At 50.5% G+C, this 10,364-nt stretch overlaps 1 protein-coding gene across 2 annotated transcripts; it reads right to left on the bottom strand.

Annotated features, from left to right (window-relative positions):
• Window positions 1–492: 492 nt before the first annotated feature.
• On the bottom strand, window positions 493–9,354 carry LOC109259352 (zinc finger protein 211-like). Of its 2 annotated transcripts, XM_019436930.2 has the most exons (4): window positions 9,012–9,354; window positions 8,164–8,202; window positions 5,318–5,444; window positions 493–4,127 (listed from the first exon to the last, which is right to left on the bottom strand). In XM_019436930.2, the coding sequence occupies exons 1-4, from the start codon at window positions 9,171–9,173 to the stop codon at window positions 2,713–2,715; spliced, it is 1,743 nt and encodes a 580-aa protein (XP_019292475.2). In that variant the 5' UTR covers window positions 9,174–9,354; the 3' UTR covers window positions 493–2,712. The 2 variants fall into 2 exon arrangements, with proteins under 2 accessions (XP_019292475.2, XP_019292476.2); XM_019436931.2 differs by lacking the exon at window positions 8,164–8,202 and having other exon boundaries at window positions 9,012–9,353.
• Between the last annotated feature and the right edge of the window lie 1,010 nt (window positions 9,355–10,364).

The following is a 10,364-nucleotide window of genomic DNA, read 5'->3' as shown; positions in this document are numbered from 1 at the left end:
GCTGCAGTAGCAGCTGCTAGGTTTTGCTTGCCAATCTGCCATAGCCTTGTCTAGTAAGGAAACCACAAGGCCAAACGGATTGAGAAAGATTACTCCTCACATAGATAGTGTAAGAAAGCTGGCAAACATTCTGTCACCTCCTGCTATGCTTGTCACATAGGACACCACCAAACCAAAGGGACCAGATTATAGGCAGCATGTGTAGTGGTACTGTTGCTGAGGAGCCAGTTCAAGCCTGGATCTGAGTGGTTTTACATTCTTGCAAATGGACCCTAGGGAGGGAAAGATTAAGTGGAAATTTCCATGCCTCACAGGAACCAGGAAGGTAGTGAAACTCTCATACACTGATGGTAGGAAATATGAAAAGAAATAACCATTTCACATCAGTTTGGCAATTTCTTAAAAAGTTAAATATTTACTTACCCTACGCTTCAAGCATTGCACTCAGAGGAAGTAACACAAGAGAAATGAAACATGTATCTGTATAAAGACTTATACGTGAATTTTCATAGCAGCTTTATTTGTAACAGCCCAAACCTGGAAACCCAGATGTCAATGAACAGAGGAAAAGAACGTCAGACAGCAGTAGATTCACACCAGAGAATACTACTCAGCAGTGAAAGAACAAACTATTTTTTTGAATCTCTAATTATGCAGCATATATGAAACCAGAAAAATTCCAATCATCTAGAATTCTAGAAAATGTAGTCTACTGTAAAGGAAAGTAAATCCAGGTTTGCCCAGAGAGCCAGAGAGGGCAGGGAAAGAGATTAATAACAAGCAGGAGTTAAACATGTGTGGGACTTATGTTTATTATCACAATTACGATGATTTCATGGATTATACTTGTCAAAAACTTATTTATACAAAATACCAATTTATACACTTCAAATACGTGCAATTTACTTCATGTGCAATAACTTAATGGTTAAGCAATCATTCAAAATAAAGTATGGATCTCCCCCTCTTTATAAAAAATCAGGTTTGTCAACCCTCTACTATCTCCATCACCTCCTCTTTTTTTTTTAATGTTTATATTTGAGAGAGCGAGCAAGCATGGGGGAAGGGCAGAGAGAGAGAGAGAGAAAGAGAGAATCCCAAGCAGGCTTTGCACTCTTACAGCAGAGCCCGACATGGTGCTCAAACTCATGAACTGTGAGATCATAACCTGAGCTGAAATCAAGTGTCAGATGCTTAACTGACTGAGCCACCCAGGCGCCCCATCCATCACTCTCTGCTAACGCTTTAGGAGGAATGCCTTACCTCAGGAATAGCAAATACTGTTGAGCAATGAAGGATGTTTCCGCCTTAGTCACAGAGGCCATACCACTGGACTGTGAGATCTCCCGTCCCTATGCTTGTTCTCCTACATGTCTAGTAAGTCTTCTAAGGTCAACAGCCCAGAAAGCCACAAGAATCCACAAAACCTTTACTTTCTATGCAAATGACCTCAGGTACTCAAGACACACAGGCCCGAAGGTACGTGCCCACCCTACAGAGCCACAGCCACAGTCACTGCAGCAGCTGTGGGTACACTTTTAGAAGAGGCACGGCCCACCTGTTCGCTGCAGGCTCTACCTCTCCCTGTCAACGCGATGTCTGTGCACCAATGACGGTATTCCCTGGGCCCTACAGCTTTAGGATCAGTGACACTACTTTACAAAACTCTAGACATCAGGGCACGTGGCTCCTCTGAAGGACCTGGGGAAGAAAACTCCCCTTCACCATGCGGTCATCACAGAATATACACCATAAGCAAAGAAACTAGTCCCGGAAGCACCGGATACTGTCACCAGTGCCTGCTCATCAGTGTGACCTCTGGGCCTGCAAAAAGACCTTGGCATTCAGGCTGCCAATCAGTTGTACAAAGCCTACAGTCTTTCCTTGGAGGCCACGGGCAACAGTGTGAACTAGGCCCGAACTGAAGAGCCGTCCTCTGCCATTACACGGTCTCTTCTGAGGCGCACCAAAGTTTGGGACTCCCACGCAAGCTGTTCACCCCTGCATGTTTGCAAAGCACCTGTTAGTGAATACAACCCCCAAGACAAAAGGTGGCTTGAACAATAAGGCCTTTTTTACTGCACAAACCATAGCAAGGTGAGCCCGTGTACAGGTTGGTGACATGGAGACTGGAAAATCCACCACAAGTGTCATGAAAACAATGTCCATGAAGACAAATTTCCTCTTCAAGTCACCAACAGAACACAAATAAGGTCTTCTGGGAGAAAACTGGGTCAAGAATGTGACAAATTAAAGAGAAGGTAATGATGTCCCCCTAAAGGCTCAAGTTGCTCATTTTCTCCAGAGAAATCTGAGGTCTACTTCCGTAAATACCACGGGAGCCTGGGCATTTCAGACAGTAGAGTTCAGAGGACTTACACCACAGAAACTGGCAGTGACACAATCTCGGCAAGCGCCCCACCCGGGTTAGGAAGAGTGGCTCCTGGAAGCTTCCCACATACCTGGAATATACAGGGAATCTTCCCTGTGGTGTTTTAAGATGCAGGAGTTCAACTTCAGGAAGATGTCTCCTTCACGAAGGCTCTCCTCCAATGTCTTTATATCAAACAGGTAAACAGCCTGTTCCCTACACGGCCATGGCTTTGCTCTGTGTGAACTTCCCGGTGCCTGATGAGGGGAGACTTTTGGCCGAAGGCTTTTCCACATTCACTGCACTCAATGAGGTCTTTCTCCAGTGTGGACTTTTTTGTGTCAAATGAGGTCACATCTCTGGCTGAAGGCTTTCTCACATTCAGTGCACTCATAAAGCCCACCTGCACTGTGAACGTTCTGGTGCTCAATCAGAGCAGGCCGCTGACTGAAGACTTTCCCACATTTGCTGCATGTATACAGACTTCCTGTGTGGTGGTGAATGAGGTTAGGCCTTCGGCTGAAACCTTTTGCGCATTTGTCGCACTCATGAGGCCGTTCTCGGATGTGAACTTTTTGGGGTTGAGCAAACTGGGTGTCACTGAAGAATTCCCCATGTTCCCTGCACTCGGGAGTCCTGTCTCTAGCGTGAACTCTGTTGTGTTGAATGAGGTAGGACTTGCGGGTTAAGGATTTCCCACATATCCTGCACTCATAACGTCTTTCTCTAGTGTGAACTCTCTGGTGTTGAGTGAGTCCAAAACTTTGGCTAAAAAGTTTCCCACACTCCTTGCACTCATAAGGCCTTTCTCCAGTGTGAATTCTACGGTGTTTAATGAGGCAGGAGTTGTCAGTAAAACATTTTCCACATTCACCACACTTATAAGGCCTCACTCCAGTGTGAACTCTCTGATGTTTAATGAGGCTGGAGCTATGTCTAAAGAATTTCCCACATTCACTGCACCCATAGGGCTTTTCTCCAGTGTGAATTCTCTCATGTACAGTAAGGGTAGACTTTTGGCCAAAGAATTTTCCACATCTGCTGCACTTGTAAGGCTTTTCCCCAGTGTGAGTTCTTTGGTGCTGAATGAAACCGAAGATATTGGTGAAGAATTTTCCACATTCATTACATTTATAGGGCATTTCTCCAGTGTGGACTTTCTGATGCTGCAAGAGGTTAAACCTTCGGGTGAAGGATTTCCCACATTCACTGCATCTGTAAGGCTTTTCTTGGGCACGGACACTCTGGTGTTGAGCAAGAGAGCATTTGTGGCTGAAGGCTTTCTTGTCTTCACACCAACTGTGATGGCTTTTCCCACTGTGAACAGCTTCCCCACACATGGTGCTACTGTGAGCTTTCTGTCCATCACGACTGGCCTGGTGCTGGTGCTCGCCTGAACCGGTGAGGAAGTCCTTGTTGACCTCCCCACAGGTGAAGGACTCCCCTGGCACATGGAACCTGCAGCTCTTCACAAGTGAAGCCCTTTTCAGGGGTTTCTCTACACTGTGCTGCTTCCCGTGCTGGTGAAGGTTTGCAATGAAACTGGTCCGTCTCCCACATGTGCGAGGTCTCAGCTGGGGATGTGTTCTCTGATGCAGAGCCACACCCAAAATGTCTTTCAGGACCAGACCGCATATCTCACAGGGGTGTGCCTTCTGGGGATCTGGACTTGCCTGGTGAGTCCTAACCTGCGACGCTCCTACAAAAGCGCTCTGCTCAGAAGGTGCCTCCCCATCCCCTGCTCCATGCCAACAACCTGCAAGCAGAGAAATTCTAGTGAAGTACACAGACGCAGTAGTGGGAAGAGGCAGCACCATCATTAACGTGTGTCCAATACACCAGTGGATGAGTTGATGGCACTGTTTCTGGGACAAAGGAGTTGGGGTCAGGGTCAAGAAGCTGCTTCTAAAGGTCACACAGTGGGGAGGCCTCACCAGGTGAAGAACACATGGTGGGGGTGTGGCACAGGGAGGAGCAGTAGGATCCACAGCTCACTCCTCTGCTAATGGCTCTCGGTAAATCCTTGCCCGTAACTGTGCAGAAGGGCGCACCTGGGCCCAGGAAAACCAAGTGTAAGAGAGCTGGTGTTTAAGAACCACGTGAGGATACGTGCACACCCCACGATATGGTATGTACAGGGCGACGTGACAGAGCGCTGCAGAGGAAGCAATAAGAGAGGGGCTCAGAGAAGGGGGAATGAACCAAATTCAGAGTAGAAATGACAAGTCAGCAAGTGTCAAGAATGGCGAAGGAAGTAGAAATGAGGTGGCCAGCGGCACCAAGACTTGAGCGGAATAGGACAGGTTTCTGGTATCATCTGAACACAGCCCCGATGAGCCCATCTTGTCATGGCTGGAGTCACGTTGATCCTGTGAAGCACCCAGGCCTCTCCTCCCCAACCTGAGGTTCAGGAACTAAATAGGACCTGCATAATTCAAGTCCTAAGGGAAAAGTAGGACAGATGAGTGGTCCGCATGGGCCCAGAGCAACTAAACACATAAGAGACCACAGGAAAGAAAATTAGTATTACCAAAACAATCCTCAGAGGAGGACCCTGCAAGAACTGCCATAGTCCCCGTGAGAACTGACCGTGGCAGTGCCCACAGTTCCTGGCACAGGCAGGGACAAGGGAATGTCCTCACTTATAGGAAGTGGGCAAAACCCGGGGCAGGGAGGTGGTGTGGATTTGGACAGAGTCGGCCAGACAGTGAAAGGGCAAGCAAGGTGGAAACCAGTAGCATAACTGCAAGACTACTGGTCACGTGAATCCTTCCCAGCGAGGCCCCGGGGCAGCGCACTCAGCCCAACCCTAACAACAGGTAACCGGGAAATGGGGAAGGAAGCAGCGCCCGTGTTTCTGATGGGACAAGTACCCAGCTACCCCTGGGATAAAAACAGAAAAGCAGAGCTTAGCCCAGGTCCCTGGGGTAGGAATGAGGGCCTTACCCAGGGAGGTCACAAGTGCAAAGTTCTCCAGCATCACATTGTGGAATAGCCATCTCTGAGCCTCATCGAGGAGACCCCATTCCTCCCAAGAGAAGTACATGGCCACGTCTTCAAATGTCACACTGTCCTGTCAGGATGGAGACAGATGAAACCACAAATAGCCCCTCTCCCAAAGATCCACAGTCTCTTCCCCCAACAAAACCACCCCATTAGGGGCGCCTAGGTGGCTCAATCGGTTAAGTGTCTGACTTCGGCTCAGTTCGTGACCTCATGGTTTGTGAGTTTGAGCCCCATGTTGGCTTCTGTGCTGACAGCTCGGAGCCTGGAACCTGCTTCAGATTCTGTGTCTCCCTCTCTCTGCCCCTCCCCCGCTCACACGCTGTCTCTGTCTCTCAAAAAATAAACAAACAGGGGCGCCTGGGTGGCTCAGTCGGTTGAGCGTCCGACTTCAGCTCAGGTCACGATCTCACGGTTCGTGAGTTCGAGCCCCGCGTCGGGCTCTGGGCTGATGGCTCAGAGCCTGGAGCCTGCTTCCGATTCTGTGTCTCCCTCTCTCTCTGCCCCTCCCCCATTCATGCTCTGTCTCTCTCTGTCTCAAAAATAAATAAACATTAAAAAAAAAAATTTTTTTTTTTAAATAAATAAACAAAAAAACCTTAAAAAACCCTACCCCATGGGCACCACTGGTGCTCTCTCCTCATGGTTCCTAATTGCTGTTCAGCCCTCAGCAACCACAGCAGATCATCAGATAAACACCATCTAAACTCTGGGCCTGGCACACAGGGCCCCACTCCTCCCGCCAATACCCCCGTTGTCCTCTAGACTGTGCCTCCCAGACAACCAAATCTGGGCGTTCCCTTCAACCTTAAGTCCGCAATATCAGGACCCTGGGGCCATTAGTTCACACTCCCTCTTCACAGGCACATGACTCTGTAGACTGCACCTCTTTTACATCTCTGGAGCCCACAGATGCGTTCCCTCCACCACCACAACTACCTCCCCGCCCCACAGCACAGGCTTCCCCCTGGACTCTCCCCTCGTCACTTGGCACAAGGCATCACAAGACACTGCTCGCTGAGCAAACTCAAGTAGGATCCAGAACTACTCAATCTCTGATGGCCTCTACTACTAAGCACAGTCCAGAATCCTGCCGGGAAAGCCTCCCCTTCACAGGGAGAAAGCTAGCTCTGTTCTTTGCTTCAACCTCACCAACCAGAACCACACCCACATCTCAGATACACCTTTGTGTGCGGCCCATCCTGCCCCCTCCAGTCACACCTAAACCTTATTCAAAACCCAGCCCCAGTGCTCTTCTACCCTAGGCCTAATAACTCACAGATGACCACAGCGGACTCTGAAATAACCTACCATCCTGACGGAAACATCTCATGTCCCACCCAAGGGTCAACACGAAATCCTGGGGAATCCACAGAAAGGTGAAAAAGCACCAGTTCCAGCCTCAATTACTCCTCTGCCTCCACATGCTTCTCATGTCCACTTCTCTCTTGGAAACCTTGGTAACCTGCCAGATCATCCTTCTTGCCCACACCCTCCTCACGGCCACTTTTCTCCCTCCCCTGTGTCCCCAACACCGACTACCTTCAACAAGGTGCCCAAGCAAGAGACCCAGTTCTTGGCCCACACCATCCTCTTGGACGGTTAAGAGGACCACCGCTGAGACTTGAAAATCCCCCCTCCTCAGTGTAAACCACAGCTCCGCCTAGGCTGACACAGCAGCAATCACCTGCGGGATAGCTCCAGCCTGATACCTGCCCCCCACCACCAAAGCGTGCGCGCAACTGCCCGCTTAATGCCTCTACTCAGCGGTCTCTGAAACATCTCAGGCCGCATATGGCTGAAACAAACCTCCTGATATCCCCCACTGAACACTGTTTCCACCACTGACCACCTCATCTCCATTGACGGAGCTTCCGGCCTTCCAGCTGCTGAGACCAAAAACTTTAGGGTCATCCCTGATTCCTTCCTTTCTCTCCTTCACTTTTCACAACCGAAAGTCTAGTTGGCCCTACTTTAAAAAAATGAATCCACAATCCAACCATTTCTCCCACCTTGAGGGCCACTGTTTACATCTGATAACACTCAACTAGCCAGCCTATTACAGTAGCATTCTTCTGGGTCATCCTTCTCCCTCCCTCATCCCAGCATCCGTCCTCCACTGTGCAGCCAGATGAAGCCTGTTAAGACCTGGATAAGATCACCTGACTCTTTTTTTTTTTTTTTTTTTAAGCAGTAGCCCTGGCCCATTTCAGAATGGCTATTTTTTTTTTTTTTAATGTTTATTTATTTTTCAGAGAGAGAGACAGAGACAGAGAGTGAGTCAGGGAAGGGCAGAGAGAGAGGGAGACACAGAATCCGAAGCAGGTGCTGGGTTCTGAGCTGTCAGCACACAGCCGGACACAGGGCTCAAACAAACTGCCAGATCATGACCTGAACCCAAGTCAGACGCTTAACCAACTGAGCCACCCAGGCGCCCCAAGATCACTTTGCTCTTAATCAACCTCCTATTGCCTCCAGAATAGACACCTGACCTCAAAGGCAACCATTCCAGTCCTGCCTCCTGTCCCCTTGCTTCCGTGAGGAAAAAAAAGGAAACCTTCAGTTCCCTGGACGTTCCCAGCTAAATTACGCCTGCAAGTATTTGCACGTATTAGTACCTGTTCCTAGGATAACTTTCCACACCTCTTTCAACTCGTTGCCAGAAACAAGAACCCCTCAGGGCGCCATGTTCAGGGTTTCTCCAAGGTCCCCTAGACCCAAGACCTGGAAGAATGGCAGGCAGAGTCCCAGGACACCTTAACCCCAGGACGCAGACTCCCTCCACTGACCTGTGTTGGCCTCATGAGCATTTCTTCACCCACAGAAACCTGTGAAGAGAGGCAGGCCTTAGAGGAAGGTAACCATGGCCAGACTCCATGGGCTCAGATCACCCTGTACCCCTGCCCCGCTCAAGGGCCAGGTGACCTCAGCTGTCAAACCCTTGTGCCGGAGTGAGACTCTTACCGGGGGTGTGACCTTGCTCAAGATGAAACCTCCCGGCGCCCCACTGTCCTCATCAACCCCCTTCCAATCTATTCTCTTTAAGAGCAACCTTTGGGAAACTTTTACTTATTATTGTTGTTATTATTATTATTAATGTTTATTTTTGACAGGCAGAGCGCGCGCAAGCGATCGGGGGATGGGCAGAGAGACAGACAGAATCCGAAGCAGGCTCCAGGCTCTGAGCTGTCAGCTTGAACCCAGGAAAGGTGAGATCATGACCTGAGTCGAAGTCAGAGGTTTAACCAACTGAGCCACCCAGGCGCCCCAACCTTTGGGAAATTTTTAAATCCCAGAGATCGTGTTCCTCCTTTGGCCAAAACTCTCTTTCGCATCTAGAGTCCTCACATGAAGGGACAACCCCTCCAGCCCGCCAGTGCCCCCGCCGCACACCCTCTGTTTCCCGACGGCAGAAGGCGGACCCCCCCCCCCCCCGATTCCTCCCCCTCGGCTCCCCCTGCAGCCCGCTCCCGCACCCAGTCACGCCGGCGCTCAGACGCGGGGTCCCCGCCCGCGAGCGCCTCCCGGGCCCGGACACCGGGACCCGGGCCGCAGGGACGCGAGCAGGCGCCCCGCGCTCGGGCCTGAAGGTTCTGGGTGGGGGAGGGCGGGGAGGGTCCGGGGGCCGCGCGTTTACCTCAGCCGGGTCCCTGCGCGGACTCTGTGGGCGGAGCGGACACCCGGGCCGGCGGTCCCTGTCCCGACCCCGGCGCGGGGCAGCCCGGGGCAGCCCAGCGAGTCGCGGACGCCAGTCTGCGCGGCGGGGACATCGCCTCCCCTTGCGCTTTCTTGGTCCCATCACCTCGCTCCCAAACCAGTGCTTCAGCACCTCTACACCGATGTAAGTTCCGAGAAACCAAAATGACCGCCAAGAAGAGGACGCCGGAAGTCCCGCCCCGGCATCACGTGATTCCCGGAAGTGCCCTCTCCTGAGCCTTCCTAGGCTCGGCGCAGCCCGGCGCGCACGGAGAGCATTCTGGGTAGTGTAATTTCTGTAGCTCCGTGGGCTCCGCGAAGGATGTCTCCACAGCTACCCCCCGGGCAAGTGCGGCGGCAGCGCGAGGGTCGCTGGGAAGTGGCCTCGCCACCGCGGGGCTGGGCTCCACTCCTTGAGGAAGGGCAACACCCATACTTCTGGGTTCGTTGTTGGAACTGGTCGCCAGAGTGTTTAGAAATATGTTAGACCCAATGAAGCAGAGCTTGCTTCGGAGGCTAGAAATATTATTTCAGATGCCCCCAAAGAGACAGATCCAAATGGACATCTCATTCCGTCGTCACTTGGTACAAAAGGTGTTCACTCCGCAGCTGGAAGCTAATAAACATCATGCTATTGCTTTTTAAAGGAATGTACCCGGAAGCGTTGAAGTCGGTTTTGTTAGTTTCAGAATTTTAGGTCAGGGACAGGAGAGAGAAGACTCCGGATAGGTTCATGGCAATGAACATAGAGGAGGAATGGATGTTGGCCACTCTGAAGCAGGTGGACAAGGGTAAGCCAGGCTCCAGTTCCCTCAGAAAATAATCTTTTCTGCTTAAATTATCTGTAATTGTATCCAACCCAGTGAGCCACAGTTTTATCCGTATCATTTTTTTATTCCATATCCTGAAATATATTCAATTCCTCTTATGAAATGATAATGGCACAACTCACTCAATACTACACCCAGTGACCTACTAACAAAGTATATGTTTCTTGTTCTCCTGTTGCTCTAAATGTATCACTGAAACTAATGAGGGAGAGGACAGAGACAGAAGGGAGTAAAAGTTGACTTGAGAAAGCAGCTGGGTAAATGTTTAAGCTGGAAGGAAGGGAAACATGCTCCTTTCTGTATTCTGGGTGTGGGCAGGCACTTTGTGCAGGTGATACCTAAGTTGAGACTGACAGTACACATGAGGACAAGCCTCTCGTGGGGAGAGCCAGGTTAAAACAATCCAACATGAAGGTAGATAAAGTGCCAGGGGCGCCTACGTGGCTCTGTTGGCTGGGCGACCA

Source organism: Panthera pardus, unplaced genomic scaffold, assembly GCF_024362965.1.
Source record: "Panthera pardus isolate Hobbes unplaced genomic scaffold, ASM2436296v1 HiC_scaffold_18, whole genome shotgun sequence".
Taxonomy (NCBI): domain Eukaryota; kingdom Metazoa; phylum Chordata; class Mammalia; order Carnivora; family Felidae; genus Panthera; species Panthera pardus.
Note: the sequence above shows the minus strand (reverse complement) of the source record. Positions and strands in the feature narration are given on the sequence as shown.